The sequence below is a fragment of the Gorilla gorilla genome, chromosome 4, assembly GCF_029281585.2.
Source record: "Gorilla gorilla gorilla isolate KB3781 chromosome 4, NHGRI_mGorGor1-v2.1_pri, whole genome shotgun sequence".
Taxonomy (NCBI): domain Eukaryota; kingdom Metazoa; phylum Chordata; class Mammalia; order Primates; family Hominidae; genus Gorilla; species Gorilla gorilla.
Genome location: NC_073228.2, coordinates 32,776,331 through 32,797,172, shown reverse-complemented (window position 1 = coordinate 32,797,172; position 20,842 = coordinate 32,776,331). Strand labels below are relative to the sequence as shown.

At 40.0% G+C, this 20,842-nt stretch overlaps 1 protein-coding gene across 1 annotated transcript in view; it reads left to right on the top strand.

Moving 5' to 3' along the window:
* The window catches only part of GDPD1 (glycerophosphodiester phosphodiesterase domain containing 1), a 55,116-nt gene extending 35,369 nt beyond the window's left edge, over positions 1–19,747 (top strand). The window contains exons 5-10 of the mRNA XM_019026599.4: positions 1,203–1,321; positions 1,832–1,921; positions 10,824–10,957; positions 14,705–14,764; positions 16,538–16,589; positions 17,413–19,747. Coding sequence (XP_018882144.1) covers positions 1,203–1,321; positions 1,832–1,921; positions 10,824–10,957; positions 14,705–14,764; positions 16,538–16,589; positions 17,413–17,535 — 578 coding nt within the window. The 3' untranslated portion in view covers positions 17,536–19,747. The remainder of the gene's footprint in view (positions 1–1,202; positions 1,322–1,831; positions 1,922–10,823; positions 10,958–14,704; positions 14,765–16,537; positions 16,590–17,412) is intronic.
* The last annotated feature ends 1,095 nt before the right edge of the window (positions 19,748–20,842 follow it).

Here is a 20,842-nt window from a genome sequence, read left to right as displayed (position 1 = left end):
CTGTAGTGCCAGAGGATTGCTGGAGTGTGGGGGGCCGCAGTGAGCCATCATCATGCTACTGCACTCCAGCCTTGGCTATGAGCAAGATCCTGTCTCAAAAAAACAACAAAAAAGAGACCGGGTACATGGTTCATGCCTGTAATCCCAGCACTTCGGGAGGCCGAGGCAGGCAGATCACTTGAGCTCAGGATTTTGAGACCAGCCTGGCCAAATGCAAAACCCCATCTCTACAAAAACTACAAAAAAATTAGCCGAGCGTGATGGTGCTCCTGTAGTTCCAGCTACTCAGGAGGTCAAGGTGGGAGGATCACTTGGGCCCAGGAGGCAGAGGTTGCAGTGAGCTGAGATCGTGTCACTGCACTCCAGTCTGGGCGACAGAGTGAGACCCTGTCTCAAACAAACAAACAAACAAAAAAGAGACTAGAGAAAGACTAAAGAAAATAATCCTCAGGAAATATAAAGAACAATTAAAGTCCCCTTCTAATTTTTTCATTACTTGAATTTTCTTTGAATAACTGCATTCATATAATTCTTCAACACATTTCTGATTTAGTGTATACTTCCCTTGTCTGAATGTTATTTTTAATCTCTGAAAAAGTCAATGATGATATAGCAAAACTTTAGAAACAATCTCAGTATCTACTAGTAGGGAAATGGTTAAATTAAAATAAATTATTATATAGCTACTCAATGGAGTATTTTGACATCTTTTAAAAAATTATGATAGAATCAGATCAGTGGATTGTATCAATGTCAGTATCATGGTTGTGATATTGTACTATAGATTTGCAAGAAGGTTACCACCGGGAAATCTGGGTAAAGGGTACATGGACCCTATTATTTCTTACAATTGATTGTGAATCTGTAGTTATCTCAAAATAAAAAATTAATAAAAAATCATAATCATAAGCACAGTAAATCAACAGGAAAATATTTATTTTTATGTGAAAATACCAAGTTAAAATCTGTAGCACATCATATTATTAGTATATTAAATCATGCATAGGAAAAAAGAGTAGAGAAAGTACACCAAATGGTCATAGCATTTATATCTAAGTTGTTGGATTTACATGATTTTTTTCTTCTCTATACTTTTCCTTATTTTATAAATGTCCTTTAATGAATATATACGATACCTTCTCTAGTCATCAAAAAGTAAAACTTATATTTAAAAAATACATTTAAAAATCTTGCTTTCTCAGCATGCCAGTGTGAAGGAAAAGATAACCGAATTCCATTACTGAAGGAAGTTTTTGAGGCCTTTCCTAACACTCCCATTAACATCGACATCAAAGTCAACAACAATGTGCTGATTAAGAAGGTACTCAAGGCATTGCCTCCTCTGGGTGTGTTGCATCCTATTTCACAAACTAAATAAGGTTAGAGTCAGTGACTGCATAGATTGATAATGCTCAAGGAAATGTGATACCCTAGGGATCAGCATTGTTTTAAATAATGCCTTAGTAGAAGAGATCATTTTACTGTAGGAGAGAGCCTATTTTCAGAGAGAGTTGGCATGTCATGGATAAAATAAGGTTGTATGAACCAGTCATTCTGGCATTTATGTAATTATCTTCTAGTTTAACTTGTTTCATTCGTGGTTAGTTTATGTCAAATTACTAAATAACTCCATTCTGTTAAATAAATTATATAATGATATAATGTGAATAAATTTTGCATTTTATAAAATATTCTAAATTTACATATTGATTCTTCCAAAAGTTATGCTATTCATTCACAGATAGTCAATTCTAATTCATTTTTTAAGTGAAATGTTGTTAGTGGATTTGCAAATAGGCACATGCATAAAATTTTGAATTTTCACACGTAGGTTTCAGAGTTGGTGAAGCGGTATAATCGAGAACACTTAACAGTGTGGGGTAATGCCAATTATGAAATTGTAGAAAAGTGCTACAAAGAGGTAAGCTTCAAAAATGATACAGAATTATCTATCTTTGTTGTTATTTTGTATCTATAAATGATAAGTTATTATAGTAATAATTTTTTTTCTTTTTCTTATTTTTAGAGATAGGGTCTCACCCTGTCACCCAGGCTGGAGTGCAGTGGTGCAATCATAGCTCACTGCAGCCTCAAACTCCTGGGCTCAAGTGATCCTCCTGCCTCAGCCTCTCAAGTAGCTGGGACTACAGGCACACACCACTGCACCCAGCTAATTTTTAAATCTTAAGTAGAGATGAGGTCTCACTATGTTGCCCACTCCGGTATCAAACTCTTGGACTCAAGCAATCCTCCTGCCTTGGCCTCCCAAAGTGCTGGGATTACAGGTGTGAGCCATTGTGCCCGGCCCTTATTACAGTAATAATTTTTAAAACATCTTATTTCAGGCCGGGCGCACTGGCTCACACCTGTAATCCCAGCACTTTGGGAGGCCAAGGCAGGTGGATCATAAGGTCAGGAGTTCGAGACCAACCTGGCCAATATGGTGAAACCCTGTCTCTATGAAAATATAAAAATTAGTTGGGCGTGGTGGCACGTGCCTGTAGTCCCAGCTACTCAGGAGGCTGAGGCAGAAGAATCGCTTGAACCCGGGAAGCAGAGGTTGCAGTGAGCCGAGATCATGCCACTGCACTCCAGTCTGGGCAACAGAGCGAGACTCTGTCTCAAAAAAAGCAAACACTTATCTTATTTCATAGCCTTCATACACAGGTAGATGGTACTGGGTGGAAGCAACTAGCCAGAAGTTTAATATAGTAGAGATAATGGATTTGAACCTAGCAATATAAGGTCAATGCAGTTGAACTGGTTCAAGGAATTATTATTTTCACATGCTAATGTTAGTTGCTTACCAATATTTCATTATGTGTATTAAAGGAAAAAATACAGTTTCTATCTTTTAATCACTGTCTTGTGTTAGGTAATTAAATTTTTTGTGTGTAATTTTGGGTTAAATTATTTAGCTGGGCATGATGACTCATGCCTGTAATCCTAGCACTTTGGGAGGCCAAAGTGGGAGGATTGCTTGAGCCCAGGTGTTTGAGACCAGCCTGGACAACATAGTGAGACCCCCTTTCTATTATTATTATTATTAATTATTTTTAATTTTCTTTTGCCTGTAACACAGCCCTCAGGAGATCCTGAGAACATGTGCTTATTTTTTTTTTTTAAGAAAGAAATTATTTAAGGGGTGAAGATTGCTTGAGGCCAGGAATTTGAGACCAGCCTGGGCAACATAGTAAGACTTCCAACTCTATTAAAAAAAAAAAAAAATCCTGGGCACAGTGGCTTGCCCCTGTAATCTCAGCACTTTGGGAGGCCGAGGCAGGCGGATCACCTGAGGTCAGGAGTTCAAGACCAGCCTGGCGAACATGGCAAAACCCCATCTCTATTAAAAATACAAAAAATAGAGGCCGGGCGCGGTGGCTCACGCCTGTAATCCCAGCACTTTGGGAGGCCGAGGCGGGCGGATCACGAGGTCAGGAGATTGAGACCATCCTGGCTAACGCGGTGAAACCCCGTCTCTACTAAAAATACAAAAAATTAGCCAGGCGTAGTGGTGGGCGCCTGTAGTCCCAGCTACTCAGGAGGCTGAGACAGGAGAATGGCATGAACCCGGGAGGCAGAGCTTGCAATGAGCCGAGATCGCACCACTGCACTCCAGCCTGGGTGACAGAGCAAGACTCTGTCTCAAAAAAAAAAAAAAAAATACAAAAAATAGCCAGGCGTGGTGGCGTTCTCCTGTAATTCCAACTTCTAGGGAGGCTGAGGCAGGAGAATTGCTTGAACCTGGGAAGCAGAGGTTGCAGTGAGCCGAGATGGCGCCACTGCACTCCAGCCTGGGTGACAGAACAAGACTCCATCTCAAAAAAACAAATAAAAATAACAATAAAGGAAAAGAAATTATTTAGGGTCAGGCTAAGTGGCTCACACCCCTGTAATCCCAGCCCTTTGGGAGGCCAAGGCGGACAGATCACTTTGAGCCCAGGAGTTTGAGACCAGCCTAGGGAACATGAGGAAACCCCATCTCTACTAAAAATACAAAAACTGGCTAGGCATGGTGGCACATGCCTGTAGTCTCAGCTACTTGGGAAGCTGAGGTGGAAGGATGGCTTGAGCCTAGTAGACAGAGGTTGCAGTGAGCCAAGATCCTGCCACTGTACTCCAGCCTGGGTGACGGAGCCAGACCCTGTCTCAAAAAAAAAAAAAAAAAAAAAATCCTATTATCTATAGCTTTAGCTTCTTTTTACCCTAAACTTCCAAATAGATTTAAGCAAGTTAAGCCAAGATCATGCAAGATCATGATTATTAAGCAAGATATAAAAGCAGGACCATCTATCTACCCACTGAAAATTTTCTGGTTAAAGAAAATATGTCGGCCAGGCACAGTGGCTCACGCTTGGAATCCCAGCACTTTGGGAGGCTGAGGCGGGTGGATTACCTGAGGTCAGGAGTCCGAAGCCAGTCTGGCCAACATGGTGAAACCCCATCTCTACTAAAAATACAAAAATTAGCTGGGCATGGTGGTGCGCACCTGTAATCCCAGCAACTCAGGAGGCTGAGGCAGGAGAATGGCTTGAACCCAGGAGGCAGAGGTTGCAATGAGCTGGGATCGCACCACTGCACTCCAGCCTGGGCAGCAGACCGAGACTCTTCTCAAAAAAAAAGTGTATAAAAATTAATTTTATATGCTTTAAAATGATAGTTAAACCTTCATAATCAAGTTTACATACATCATCAGGTAAGAGAATTTGAAATTTAAGATGTTAAAAAATCTTGAGCGTTGAAGATGCTGAAATAATCTGTAATATAGAAGAAATATCATGATGTAAGTAGCAATTTTCAAATACAAAGAACTCTTTGGTGGCTGATCTGAGTGTAATGGTGTTTACAATTAATTGATTACAACCAGTTACAGATTTCTTTATTTCTCCACTCCCACTGCTTCATTTGACTAGTCTTAAAAAACAAAGAAACAAAACAAACAACCTCTTTGGGCAAGACTTCCTTCCTAACAGAGAAGGCAAAAACATGCACAGTCAGCATCATTACAATTCAGAGTATAATTGAGATTCCCACTAAAGCAAGTAAGTTTGTTGTGGTTGTTGTTTTGGAGACTCCAACTCAGGCTGGAGTGCAGTTGCATGATTTAGGCTCACTGCAACCTCCGTCTCCTGGGTTCAAGAGGTTCTCCTGCCTCAGACTCCCGACTAGCTGGGATTGCAGGCGTGTGCTGCCATGCCCAGCTAATTTTTGTATCTTTAGTAGAGATGGGGTTTCACCATGTTGGCCAGGCTGGTCTCAAACTCCTGACCTCAAGTGATCTGCCTGCCTCGGCCTCCCAAAGTGCTGGTATTACAAGTGTGAGCCACCACACCTGGCCTAAAGCAAGTATGTTCTATGTGCAGCAGGGGCTGAGAGATCCCAAGGTAGCTGTGTACAAAAGGGAAGAACAGAGCAATCACTGGGCTGAGTGGCTTTAGATTCCTAAGAACTTAGAACTTAGACTCTTCCATAACTCCCAGCAATCTTAGGCATTTATCCCAGAAAAATGAAATACACGCTTACAAAAACCTATAAATGATTTTTTAAAAAATTTAATGATTTATTTTATTATTATTATTATTATTTAAAACAAGGTCTTGCTCTGTCACTGAGGCTGGAGTGCAGTGGTGTGATCTTGGTTCACTGCAGCCTTGACTTCCTGGGTTCAGATGGTCTCCTGCCTCAGCCTCCTGTGTAGCTTGGACTACAGGCGCATGCCATCATGCCTGGCAAATTTTTTGATTTTTTTTTGCAGAGACAGGGTCTCACTTTGTTGCCCAGGTTGATCCTGAATTCCTGGCCTCAAGTGATCCTCCCACCTCAGCCTTTTGAGTAGCTGGGACTACAGGTATGTACCACCATGCCTGGCTAATTTTTTAATTTTTTGTAGAGATGGAGTCTCACTGTATTGGCCAAGCTGGTCTCAAACTCCTAGGCTCAAGCAATCCTCTTGTCTCGTTTTCCCAAAGTGCTGAGATTACAGGCATTTTTTTAAAAATAAAAATATGTTACCAGGGAGATGCAGCCTTCCATGTAAAATGAAGGCACATTCCCTAAAACCTATACATGAATGTTTATAGCAACTTTATTCATCAAAGCAAAATCCTGAAAATAACCTAAATGTCCTTCAGTGGGTAAATGACTGAACAAACTCTGACATTTCCATACAATGGAATACTATTCAGCACTAAAAGGGAATGAACTATTGATACATGCAACGAACTGGATGGTCCTCAAAGACATTATGCTTAGTGAAAAAAATCAACCTCAAACTGTATTGTAGATTCCATTAACTGTAGCCTGGAAGAGCAGATTAGGGGACGGGGACTTAGGGCAGGGTAGAGAGTGGGTACCACTACAAGAGATTTCTTGTGTAGTGATGAAACGGCTTTGTATCTTGTTTTTTTTTTGTTTTTTTTTTTTTTTTGGAGACTCACTCTGTCACCCAGGCTGGAGTACAATGGTGCAATCTTGGTTCACTGCAACCTCCGCCTTCCGGGTTCAAGCGATTTTCCCGCTTCAGCCTCCCGAGTAGCTGGGATTACAGGCGCCCGCCACTAAGCCTGGCTAATTTTTGTATTTTTAGTAGAGATAGGGTTTCACCATGTTGGTCAGGCTGGTCACAAACTCCCGACATCAGGTGATCCGCCCACCTCGGCCTCGCACAGTGCTGGGATTACAGGCATGAGCCACCACGCCCGGCCACAGCTTTGTATCTTGATTGTGGTAGTGGTTACATGAATCTATACATGGGTTAAAACTGCATAGAACTACACACACACAAATGAATGCGGTGTTTAAAAAATGATGAAAATTGAATAAATTATGTAGTCTAATGAACAGTAAGGTACCAGTGTCAATTCCAGGTCTTGATACTATAGTATAGTTACATCAAGTGTCACCTTTTGAGGAAGCTGGGTGAAAGCCGCATGGGACTATACTATACTACAAGTATGTACCACCATGCCTGGCTAATTTTGAAATTTTTTGTAGAGATGGAGTCTCTCTGTATTGCCCAGGCTGGTCTCAAACTCCTAGGCTCAAGCAATCCTCTTGTCTCATTCTCCCAAAGTGCTGAGATTAAGTCTATAATTCTTTCAAAATAAAAGGCTCACTTTTGGCCTGTAATCATAGAACTTTTCCCTTGATTTCCATACTTTTCCAAACATCACAGTAAAAATGTCTCAATAAAATTTGTCTTTCATATTACCAACATGCTATATAATTGATACAACTTTTGCAATTCTTTTTTTCCTTTCCTTTTTTTTTTTTTTTTTTTTTTGAGATGGAGTTTCGCTCTGGTTGCCCAGGCTGGAGTGCAATGGCGCAATCTCGGCTCATCACAACCTCCGCCTCCCGGGTTCAAGCGATTCTCCTCCCTTAGCCTCCCGAGTAGCTGGGATTACAGGCATGCACCACCACGCCCAGCTAATTTTTTGTATTTTTAGTAGAGACGGGGTTTCTCTATGTTGGTCAGGCTGGTCTTGAACTCCCAACCTCAGGTGATCCACCTGCCTCGGCCTCCCAAAGTGCTGGGATTACAGGTGTGAGCCACCACGCCCAGCCTGCTTTTGCAATTCTTATAGTATGATTTATAAGAATTTTACATTAGCCTTTTAATTTCCAGATGTAAACCCAAAATATAAACATTAAAGGAAATGGGGCACACAGTGGTAGTGGGAAAATGTGGCGCTTAATGATTTTTCATTCATTCACACTTAACGCAGTGGTTCTTTCTTTTAGTGCTCTGGTTCCAAAGTTGCATAAGTATTTTTAATTTTATTTTATTTTATTTTATGTTTTGAGACAGAATGTCGCTCTGTCACCCAGGCTGGAGTGCAGTGGTGCAATCTTGGCTCACCGCAACCACCGCCTGCTGGGTTCAAGCAATTCTCCTGTCTCAGCCTCCTGAGTAGCTGGGATTACAGGCACACGTCACCATGCCCGGCTAATTTTTGTATTTTTTAGTAGAGACGGGGTTTCTCCATGTTGGTCAGGCTGGTCTTGAATTCCTGACCTCAGATGATCCACCCACCTCGGCCTCCCAAAGTGTCGGGATTACGGGCATGAGCCACTGTGCCCAGCCAAGTTTTTTTTTTTTGAGACAGAGTCTCACTCTTGCCCACACTGGGGTGCAGTGGCACGATCTCAGCTCACTGCAACCTCCACCTCCCAGGTTCAAGCAATTCTCCTGCCTCAGCCTCCAGACTAGCTGGGATTACAGGTGCCTGCCATCACGCCTGGCTAATTTTTGTATTCTTAGTAGAGAGAGTTTCATCATGTTGGCCAGACTGGTCTCGAACTCCTGACCTCAAGTGATCCACCCGTCTTGGCCTCCCAAAGTGCTGGGATTACAAGCGTGAGTCACCGCACCTGGCTGTAAGTTTTGAGGGTCAGCCCCTAAACCTTTTTTCCCATAAGCTCTGTTATCCTTAGTGTATGATTTTGCAGAACTCAAGATTTTGCAGTGACTTGTATATTTTGTTACAGCTGAAACACCTGTATGTAAGTAAGCCAAAAACATTACAAAGCACCATGTAAACAAAGGGGCAAAATAAATTCTCAAACTTATTTACTCTATTTTTTTAAAAAATAAAGAAGTAGATAATTTAGAACTATTTATTTATTTATATAATTTTTAAATTTGAGACAGAGTCTCACTCTGTCACCTAGGCTGTAGTGCAGTGGCTCAATCTTGGCTCACTGCAAGCTCCACCTCCCGGGTTCAAGAGATTCTCCTGCCTCAGCCTCCCAAGTAGCTGGGGTTACAGTTGTATGCCACCAAGCCCGGCTAATTTTTGTATTTTTAGTAGAGGCAGGGTTTCACCATGTTGGCCAGGCTGGTCTCGAAGTCATGACTTCAAGTGATCCACCCGCCTTGGCCTCCCAAAATGCTGGGATTACAGGCGTGAGCAACCACGCCCAGCCTAGAACTAACTATTTAAAATAAATTATTTTTATGTGATTTCTTAAAAAATATATTATGTTTTTATTAAAAGTTCACTGTAAGCATAATTTTTTTTTCCAGTAAATATAGCAGGGCCTGGCATGGTAGCTCACGCTTGTCATTCCAGCACTTTGGGAGGCTGAGGTAGGAGAAATGCTTGCGCCCAGGAGTTCAAGACCAGCCTAGGCAATATAATGAGATTCTGTCTCTATAAAAAATTTTTAAAAAATTAGCTCGGCATGGTGGTGCATGTCTGTAGTCCCAGCTGTGTGGGAGGCTGAGGTGTGGGATCACTTGAGCCTGGGAGATCTAGGTTTCAATGAGCCATGATCCAGCCACTGTACTCTAGCCTGGGTGACAGCAAGACCCTGTCTAATATATATATATTTATATATAGTACACATAGGAGGGCAAGGAGAGAGGGAATGGAGATTTGTTATTTAATGGTATAAAGTTGGCCAGGCAAGGTGGCTCACACCTGTATTCCCAGCACTTTGAGAGGCTGAGGCAGGTGGATTGCTTGAGCCCAGGAGTTCCAGACCAGCCTGGGTGACATGGTGAAACCTCATCTCTACAAAAAATACCAAAAAAAGTAGCTGGGCATGGTGGCACACACCTGTAGTCCCATCTATTATAACTCAGGAGGCTGAGGTGGGAGTATTGCCTGAGCCAGGGTGGAGGATGCAGTGAGCTTTGGTTGTGCCACTGCACTCCAGCCTGGGTGACAGTGAGACCTTATCTCAAAAAAAAAAAAAAAAGGCATAGAGTTGTTTTCACTTTTGCAAAATGAAAAGACTTCTGGACTTTGGTTGCACAACAGTGCGAATATACTTAAAACCACCAAACCGTACATTTAAAAATGATTGACATTCAATTTTGATGGGTGGCGGGGGGTGGGGGTGGTGAGAAAATAAATTTAAAAAATGATTAAGATCTTAAATTTGGCTGGTGCAGTGGCTCACACTTGTAGTCCCAACACTTTGGGAGGCCAAGGTGGGCAGATCATCTGAGGTCAGGAGTTTGAGACCAGCCTGGCCAACATGGTGAAACCACATCTCTACTAAAAATACAAAAAATTAGCTGGGCATGGTGGTGTGCGCCTGTAATCTTAGCTACTTGGGGGGCTGAGGCAGGAGAATTGCTTGAACTCAGGAGGCAGAGGTTTCAGTGAGCCGATATTGTGCCACTGCACTCCAACCTGGGTGACAGAGTGAGACTCCGTCTCAAAAAAAAAAAAAAAATCTTAAATTTTGTGTTATGTGTATTTTAGCACAATTAAAATTATATATATATGTATGTCTATCTTGTATTTTTAAAGTTTTGGGATATTGAGCATATTTTCCAATAGAAACTTAAAATGGTGGTTAGATTCTTGGATTAGTTTACAAAATCCTATTTATATTTTATATTTGATTCATAACATAGCTAAAAGATGACACATTTGCAACAGTATTGATATGTATCTATATATACTCATATATAGAGATATATAGCTACATATTTTTTAAACAGGAGTAAAGTTACTGAATATTCCATATATTCGTCTTTTCATTTTGTTCCATTGGATTCTGACATGTTTAGTCTTTAGCTGTAAGTACTGTAACCAACACAGAAGTGGTATTGCAAAAGCAGAGATGGTAATAGAGAAATTTTAGTAACATCATTACACTATGAGGCTCCAAGATCAATCCTGACCCATTTATCAAGGACTAGCCACTATTAAGTGTGGTGTTATTTGCAAATGAATATTCATAATCCCAGGAATGCTCATAATAGATTTCAACACATTGTCTTGGGAAATACTGAGAGTTGTGAAGTAATCCTCTTTATTTGAGCAGTTGTAAAAATAACATGTAATATTGCTTTTGTCTTTTAGAATTCAGATATTCCTATACTCTTCAGTCTACAACGTGTCCTGCTCATTCTTGGCCTTTTCTTCACTGGCCTCTTGCCCTTTGTGCCCATTCGAGAACAGTTTTTTGAAATCCCAATGCCTTCTATTATACTGAAGTAAGTGGTTACCCTTTTATTTTAAAATCAATTATCAATTACAGAAAGACTAAGATAAAAGCTCACTAATATCAATATCAATGATGAAGAAGAGATTTCTGTAGTGATTTCCATGTTCTATTACCTGACCTATATTATGCATTTTTATATAATTAAGACACATTCTCTGAAACAAATAATCAGGACCCATCTCAGATTATGATTTTCTGTGCCTGTATAGTCAGAAATCAGATAAAAGGAATTTAATTTAATTACAGAAGGTAAATAATTATTTTATTCTCACATCAAATAGCAGTTGCCCTCCACTTTCCCTTATTGCTTTCTATTTCATTGACAGCTTTACCCAGCTCAAATTCCATTAAACTCCAAATTAAACAATGGTATTACTGTAATACATTTAGGAAGAAAAAACCACCACCACCATAAAAACATCTGGAGATAGGAAAATAAAAGGGTATAGTTAGTTTATATAGGATACTGTTTTTTTAGTGTTTTTTTTTTTTTTTTTTTTTTTTTTTGAGATGGAGTTTTGCCGTTGTGGCCTAGGCTGGAGTGCAAAGGTGTGATCTCAACTCACTGCAACCTCCGCCTCCCGGGTTCAAGTGATTCTCCTGCCTCAGCCTCCCGAGTAGCTGGGATTATAGGCGCCCACCACCTTGCCTGGCTAATTTTTGTAGTTTTAGTAGAGATGGGGCTTCACCATGTTGGTCAGGCTGGTCTCCAACTGCTTACCTCAGATGATCCACCCACCTCCTCCCAAAGTGCTGGGATTATAGGCGTGACCCGCCTTGCCCAGCCAGGATCCTTTTATATTTACGTAATTCCACTACTAGAAAAGCCTTGCATTTCACTTGCTAATTTACTAGCAAGATAAAAATACATAGATTGTAAAAATACATAGGTACATAAAAACACTTAGATTGCCTGACAAATACTAAGCACTCAAAAGTGATAGCTTTTATTGTTATCTTTGTTATTATAAAGAATGATAGCTTCATCTCAAAATTCTACACACGTAGAATGTGATTTCTAGCTGTAGATTCATAACTGAATTATGACAAAGGAATTTGGAATCGTTGGGGAGATGATTTAAATGTGATTTTATTTGCATGAAAACACTTTTCATGGCCGGGCGCGGTGGCTCACGCCTGTAATCCCAGCACTTTGGGAGGCCAAGGCGGGTGGATCACGAGGTCAGGAGGTCGAGACCATCCTGGCTAACACGGTGAAACCCCGTCTCCACTAAAAATACAAAAAAAAATTCTCCGGGCGTGGTGGCGGGCGCCTGTAGTCCCAGCTACTCCGGAGGCTGAGGCAGGAGAATGGCGTGAGCCCGGGAGGCGGAGCTTGCAGTGAGCGGAGATTGCGCCACTGCACTCCAGCCTGGGCGACAGAGCGAGACTCTGTCTCAAAAAAAAAAAAAAGAAAAGAAAAGAAAAGAAAACACTTTTCATATCCAACAGAACTTTAAAAAATCAAGCTGAAGAGCTTTCCTCTTTTATAGCATGTCTCAATAAAGGTAATGACTTGGGGGAAAAAAATAAAGCTGAACGTTAGTGTAGCAGTCATCAGACAATATTGCTTAGAAAAGCAGGCCAGGTGCAGTGGCTCACGCCTGTAATCCCAACATTTTGGGAGGCCGAGGCAGGAGGATCACGAGGTCAGGAGTTTGAGACCAGCCTGGCCAACAGGGTGAAACCCCATCTCTACTGAAAATACAAAAATTAGCCAGGCTCGCCTGAACCCGGCGGGCAGAAGTTGCGGTGAGCCAAGATCGCGCCACTGCACTCCAGCCTGAGCGACAGAGCGAGACTCCTTCTCAAAAAAAAAAATAAGAAAGAAAAACAATTGGCCAGGCGTGGTGGCTCATGCCTGTAATCCCAGCACTGTGGGAGGCTGAGGCGGGTGGATCACAAAGTCAGGAGTTCAAGACCAGCCTAGCCAACATGGTGAAACCCCGTCTCTACTAAAAATACAAAAATTAGCCGGGCACAGTGGCGGACACCTGTAATCTCAGTTACTCGGGAGGCTGAGGCAAGAGAGTCGCTTGAACCCCAGAGGTGGAGGTTGCAGTGAGTCGAGATGGCTGCACTCTAGCCTGGGCGACAGAGCAAGACTCTGTCTCAAAAAAGAAAAGAAAAGAAAAACAATTTAGTCAGTACTCTTGTGCTCAACTTCTATTTCATGCCTGTTTTCCAATTTCAGTATCTTAGTGATAAACATGTTTATTTTATTTATTCCTAAATTATATTTATGAACATCTTTGTAGCTGTTTCTCAGACAAAACAATAGAAAACGCTTCTTGTCTACCCAAAAAAAAAAAAAAAACTCTATTTTATTTGCTAGATTAAAATGATCCCTAAACATTTATTCCTGGCTGGGCCAGGGGCTCCTGCCTGTAATCTCAGCACTTTGGGAGGCAGAGGCAGGCGGATCACCTGAGGTCTGGAGTTCCATACCAGCCTGGCCAACATGGTGAAACTCCATCTCTACTAAAAATACAAAATTAGCTGGGCATGGTGGCGCACATCTGTAATCCCAGCTACTCAGGAGGCTGAGGCAGGAGAATCGCTTGAACCCAGAAGGTGGGGGTTGCAGTGAGCCGAGATAGCACCATTGCACTCCAGCCTGGGTGACAGAGCAAGACTCTGCCAATAAATAAATAAATAAAACATTTATTCCTAAAGTACTTAGCTTTCCTCTGGCCTGGAGTGGACTGTTTGCTCTATATTTATCTTCATATGTTCCTTTTAGAAGCAAATATTGTTGAAATACAGACATAAGAACAAACTCCATAGAATTAATATTTTCTCTAAAAAGTGATTATGGATTAAGATACAAGTAGGATATCTTTTGTGTGTTTTAATACTTCTATAGAAGACAATGGATATTTTCTAAGACAATATAGTGATTGTTTAATGAGGTAATCAGTATTTGAGCTACTAAATCCCTAATATTCCTGAAATTGCAACCAGGACTTTCCACTGGGGCCGGAGTTAGGGAAAAAAGGACTTGTACTTTATTTTGTACTTTTTTTTTTTTTTGAGACAGAGTTTCACTTTGTCACCCACGCTGGAGTGCAGTGGCGCAGTCTTGGCTCACCGCAACCTCTGCCTCCTGGGTTCAAGCAGTTCTCCTGTCTCTGGCTCCTGAGTAGCTGTGATTACAGGTGTGCGCCACCATGCCCGGCTAATTTTTATGTTTTTAGTAGAGACTGGGTTTCACCATGTTGGCCAGGCTGGTCTGGAACTTCTGAACTCAGGTGATGCACCAGCCTCAGCCTCCCAAAGTGCTGGGATTACAGACATGAGCCACCATGCCTGGCCTACAGATATTTTAAAGGAAAGGAAAACACGTGGTAAACTGCTCACTTTGATCTATAATACAGTTCCGTTGTATGTTTAAATTTGCCACATACTAAATTGTAGGAGACAAAGCAGGGGAAAGATTTCATCAAAAAAGAAACGAGATATGAGCCTAGGGCACCAGGGTCTCTGGAAAGACAATATTTATTTATTTATTTATTTATTTATTTATTACTTTTGAATAGGGATGGCAAAAAGTTAGCTTGAGACCAGTGCAAACAGAACCCAACTGGCCTTTATTTTATTTTTGTCCTTTTTACAAATATTTTTTGAGAATATACAAAGTACAAGGCACTGTTTTCATTTTTGAATTTGTTTCATTTTATCACACTGATATATTTCTGTGTTTCTAATTTGTAATTCAAACTTTATTTTACCCTAGGCTAAAAGAACCACACACCATGTCCAGAAGTCAAAAGTTTCTCATCTGGCTTTCTGATCTGTAAGAATTTTAATTTCTTAATATGCAAGTTATTGCTTCAGCTATATTTATTAAATACTACCCTTAAAATGTAGTGCAAGCTTTCCACATGTAATTTGTAACAAGGACAAATTGAGCACCTGCTATGTAAAATGTGTATGAATCATTTAGAACTATCTTAATTACTAATCACAAAACCTTAGGAAGAATCTTGAGAGATAATGTCGTCCAACTTCATGAGAAAACTGAGCCCCCATATACCCAGTTAAATTATTTACTTGGGGTTATCTAGCTAGTTAGTAGCAGAACTAGGTTAAATAACCATTCCCTTTAGCTTACTTGCTGGTGAAAAGAAGTGTAGCAACACAGTATATATAAAAGTGTATGTTGCCTACAGCACATTTCTCAGAAAAATCTGCTCTGCACCAACACTTAACAGCAGAAAGGAAATCCCACCTATAGAGTAGATATCAACTTTAAAGAAAATGCCTTAATTTAGACATGATGAGTTTAATTTTAGTAAAAATCACAAAATAATTGTACTATATTTTGCTTTAAGATGGAACCTTGAATGCTTAAATATTTTAATAGTCCCAAATCACAACTTTTTATTATTTAACGCCTTTTTTTCTTATTTTATTTTATTTTATTTATTTATTTATTCATTTTTTGAGATGGAGTCTTTCTCTGTTGCCCAGGCTGGAGTGCAGTGGTGTGATCTCGGCTCACCGCTTCCTGGGTTCAAGTGATTCTTCTGCCTCAGCCTCCCGAGTAGCTGAAACTATAGGCGCCTCCCACCATGCCTGGTTAGTTTTTGTATTTTTTAGTAGAGATGAGGTTTCATCATGTTGGCCAGGTTGATCTCGAACTCCTGGCCTCATGTGATCTGCCCACCTCAGCCTCCCAAAGTGCTGGGATTACAGGTGTGAGCCACCGCACCCAGCCTTAATGCCTTTTTCAAAGAGTCTTAAACAATTAGTTTTATCTTTTCTCTCTGTCAGTGTTTATTCTTTTTTGCTTTATTCTTGATTTAAGCTCTAGTTTTCAAGGATGCCTTTTTTTGTACTCAAGTAAAACCAGGATGCATTTTTTTTCTTTTTTCAACCCTATTAACTGACAAGATGCATTGTTAATTGGTGTTAAAAGCACATGATTTCTAGTTTCTGTTATTTAATCATTCTAATAGACATAACAGAATAGAAATAATGTCTTTCCAGTGCAATGAATTCCTATCTTGCTCAAGAGGTTTGTATTTTGAAAGTTCACTTATCAGTGAGTTACTTGGAACAAAAAAATATTTTTTCCCTAGACATAGGATAGTGTAATTAATGGACATAATGCTTCTAACATAGCTTACAAAAGACTAATCCATTGTGTAATGAACTATGATGTTATAGAAATTGACCTGCATTTGTTGACTTATTTTAACTTGGAAAGTTAGGAACACACATTAATAGTAAGAAAGGAAAGCCAGCTCTTTCTCCTTCTTCAGCAGTGAAAATGAGGCAGCCTCTTTTCCATTGAGCTGTGCCAACAAGAATGGGTCTCCTACGAATCTGGTAGCAGCAAGAAGTAGAAAGGAGGTTCTGGTTGTCCACCAACCAGCAGCCTGCAGTGAAAGGAGATCCAGCAATTAAGACACAAATTAATTCACAACAGCTATTATTACTTGAGACCATTTCTTTTATTGCTGAAGCATTGGGATTAAATTAAACTGGAATTACTAAACTCTAAATTGACTAAATTAGGACTAAGGACTAAATTCCTAAATCAGTTTTGCTTTTTCTTTTCTAGCTTACTAATGAGGAAAGCTTTGTTTGACCACCTAACTGCTCGAGGCATTCAAGTAAGTTTCTGGAATGATGCATTTTGGAAGCAGCATAGCTCACCAGTTTAACACAAATATAAAGGGCAAGAACTTTTAACTGACTTAGTTTGGCCCTTGACTCTGATGCTGCTGCTTTACTGATCCACAAATGAGGACCTTAAGCTCTTCCTTACACTTAGCAATAAAGCATTGGCATTTCTGGATCTAGATTCCTCTTATGTACAGAATAGCTGATGCCAGAGGGGTGGGACAGTGTTTGTGTGTGTGTGTATATATATAAATATATGTATGTATATTTCTTTTTTTCCTTTTTTCTTTTTTTTTTTTTTTTTTTTTGAGATGGAGTCTCGCTCTGTCACCCAGGCTGGAGTGCAGTGGTGCAGTCTTGACTCACTGCAACCTCCACCTCCCAGGTTCAAGCAATTCTCATGCCTCAGCCTCCTAAGTAGCTGGGATTATAGGCATGCACCACCACACCTGGCTAATTTTTGTATTTTTAGTAGAGACTGGGTTTTGCCATGTTGGCCAGGCTGATCTCGAACTCCTGACCTCAGGTGATCTGCCTGCCTTGGCCTCCCAAAGTGCTGGAATTACAGGCGTGAGCCACTGCGCTCAGCCAGGAGACTGTATATTTAACAAGCACCATGAATTTTTTTTTAACACTCCTCATTCCTGTAAGGAACAAAGTGGAATTTTAAAAAAGGATCTAATGATTTATTTAAATGATAGCTTTAAAAGGTTATTTCTAAATGTACCAAGACTGTAGTGGATAAATACTGTTATAAAAATAATTTTCTATTTTAACATTTCTCCTCATACTTCTCACACTTCTAATTTTCAGGTGTATATTTGGGTATTAAATGAAGAACAAGAATACAAAAGAGCTTTTGATTTGGGAGCAACTGGGGTGATGACAGACTATCCAACAAAGCTTAGGGATTTTTTACATAACTTTTCAGCATAGAAAAAGAGGTACTTAGAAGTATTGAAGGAAAAAATGAAGACCTAAGAAAAAAATATTTCATGATCATTTCCCTAAGCCATTTCCAGAATGGTAAAAGGTTTAATCAGTTTTTATTACCTCATTTTTAAGCCTGTATGAGAATGTATAAACTATATATTATATGTATATTTATTTTAAATAATATTGTATATTTTATGTTTGTAAATTGTTTAGAAAGATAATTGGTTATGAGATGTAAGTTTTAATTTCTTAACGTGCATTTTTGTTTCTAGATCTTATACAGAAATCTTGATTAATAACATACACAGAAATGTACATACTACATCATCTACAGAAATCTTGATCAACAACGTAGAAACTAGGTTATCTAGGTTATTGATCAAGATTTCTGTAGATGATGTAGTGTTCTATCATAAGTAATTCTGGAATCAAAGACTATTGGATACATTTGGCATTGGGCTGAGTGTGGTGGCTCATGCCTGTAATCCCAGCACTTTGGGAGGCTGAGACAGGTGGATCATCTGAAGTCAGGAGTTAAAGACCAGCCTGGCCAACATGGCAAAACCCCATCTCTACCAAAAATACAAAAATTAACCATGCGTGGTGGTACACGTCTGTCATCCCAGCAGCTCTTAAGGCTGAGGCACAAGAATTGCTTGAACCCGGGAGGCAGAGGCTGTAGTGAGCCAAGATAGCACCACTGCACTCCAGCCTGGGAGACAGAGTGAGACTCTGTCTCAAAAAAAAAAAAAAAAAAAAAAAAAAAAAAAATTGGGAGGCCGAGGCGGGCAGATCACGAGGTCAGGAGATCGAGACCATCCTGGCTAACATGGTGAAACCCCGTCTCTACTAAAAATACAAAAAATTAGCTGGGCGTGGTGGTGGGCACCTTAGTCCCAGCTACTCGAGAGGCTGAGTCAGGAGAATGGCGTGAACCCGGGAAGCGGAGCTTGCAGTGAGCCGAGATCGCGCCACTGCACTCCAGCCTGGGCGACAGAGCAAGACTCCGTCTCAAAAAGAAAAAAAAAAGAAAAAAAAAAAAATTGGCATTAGTCTTCACTGGAATACAATCAATTAGTAAAAGATTTTTTTTTTTTTTTTGACATGTAGTCTTGCTCTGTCGCCGAGGCCAGAGTGCAGTGGTGCGATCTTGGCTCACTGCAACCTCTGCCTCCCAGGTTCCAGCAATTCTCCTGCCTTTGCCTCCCGAGTACCTGGGATTACAGGTGCCTGCTACCATGCCCAGCTAATTTTTGTATTTTTAGTAGAGACAGGGTTTTGCCACGTTGGCCAGACTGGTCTCGAACTCCTGACCTCAGGTGATCCACCCACCTCGGCCTCTCAAAGTGCTGGGATTACAGGTTTGAACCACTGCACCCGGCCAGTAAAAGAAATTTTGAAGGCCATTGCAGCTATTTGGTAGTGTCTTGTTATTTCTAGGTGCACCTTAGTTAAAGGGGAAAAATAAAATGGAAAAAAGCTTGGAAATCAGTGATGTGTAGTTATTTGGCAAGTTATACATAATCAGCAGCAGCCAGGCTCAAGAAAATAAAAGTTGATTAGTTGACCAGAAATAAAATCTGTAGAGTGAATTAGATTTCTGAGTTGTTGTTGTTAATGGAACATTCTATTTGAGACCTTTTTCAGGTGTGTAGCAATTCTACCATGTCCATTTTTTTAAGCATTAAAAAGGAACTTATCAGTTGTAAATTAAGACAAGATCCAAATAGTCATATTTTTGTGTTTCCTCTAAAAAAATATAAGATTTCCATTTTTGGCATTGACTAACTGAGCCTACATCTAGATTTTAAATACCATCTTGAATCCTAATAATTAAACTGATGAAAGTGCATATCATTGTTCCTAACATTTATGAACCCCCATAAAGATGTTCCTGATCTTTAAAATTCATTAATCTGAGTCTTAAGTAGAAACAGAATTTTCCAAAGCATTAGACATCACTTTCTCAGTTTATCTGAGGTGACTTCGTGTACATCTGTTTCTAATATATTTGACTAATTTTCATGATCTCAGATTGTGAGGTAAATGTAATCTGGAATAATAAGTGTCTTTTACCTACAATACATCTCTCATTTGGAGTTTGGCAATGAAACAGCTATGAAGAATGACTGTACTCTCCCATCTGTCCCTGGATGACATAAATATCATTTGCTTTGTTGTTTAAACCGAAATAAAGTTTTCCAAGAACAAAGTAAGCATTCCTCATTTTTTTTCAGTTTTAATTCCAAATATACTTTATAGATTTTTTTGCAGAATTTAATGAGGTGATGCTTTAATCATATGAATAATAAATGCACCTGAGATTTCTCTAGTAAAGAAAAGAAAATATGGAAACACTTTTATGGTAAGAAAGTTACTTCTTGGCATTTGAACAAACAACTTGGGCGGGTAATCCACTGAATCAGTCATTTTCAATTTCACTTATTGTAACTTATGGTTATAGTTGCTAGGGATCATTTTGATCATCTTTGATAGAATTATTTTTGTTATTTCTCCTTTCTAAATTTTGCTTTGTTATGATTCAGAACAGATCATATTAAAGGGCCAGCTTATATTTTATGTAAACCAGTAGAAGAAAAAGTACCCAACAAGGTAAAGATATTTAGAAAATAATGTTTCAAAAGTTTGGTGATTTTATAGTCAAGGTGACTTTAATTTTCTTAATCAAAACATAGTATTTTCTAACAAGGAAGTTGGTCATCATTCAGTTAACATCTGAATTCTGCTTTTTGATAGGGGCATCAAGTTTTTTGTTTGTTTGTTTTTTGAGACAGGGTCTTGCTCTGCCACCCAGGCTGGAGTGCAGTGGCTCAGTCTCCACTCACTGTAGCCCCAACCTCCCTGGCTCCAGTGATACTCCTACCTCAGCCTCCTGAGTAGCTGCCACTACAGGAGTACACCACCACACCCTGCTAATTTTTGTATTTTTTTGTAGAGACAGGGTTGCTCCATGTTGCCCATGGCTCAAGCAGTCTGCCCGACTTGGCCTCCCAAAGTGCTGGGATTACAGGCACGAGCCACTGCACCCAGCCTCAGAATTTCTTAAAGCTCTCATTTCAGTTCTAGAAATTGAGGAGTGGGGAGGGACTACAGGGAGTCATCTCATAGCCACACTGTGAAGAAAGGATGGCTGTGATGGGTTGAGAAAACAGAACATAAATAATAAATCATAGTATGCTCCAGTATGGGAAACCATTAATATATAACACAGCCTGAATGATTTTGCCTAGAGTTATGCAACATGGTGACCCCAGAAAGAATCCATTGGAAAAAAAAAAATCAAAAG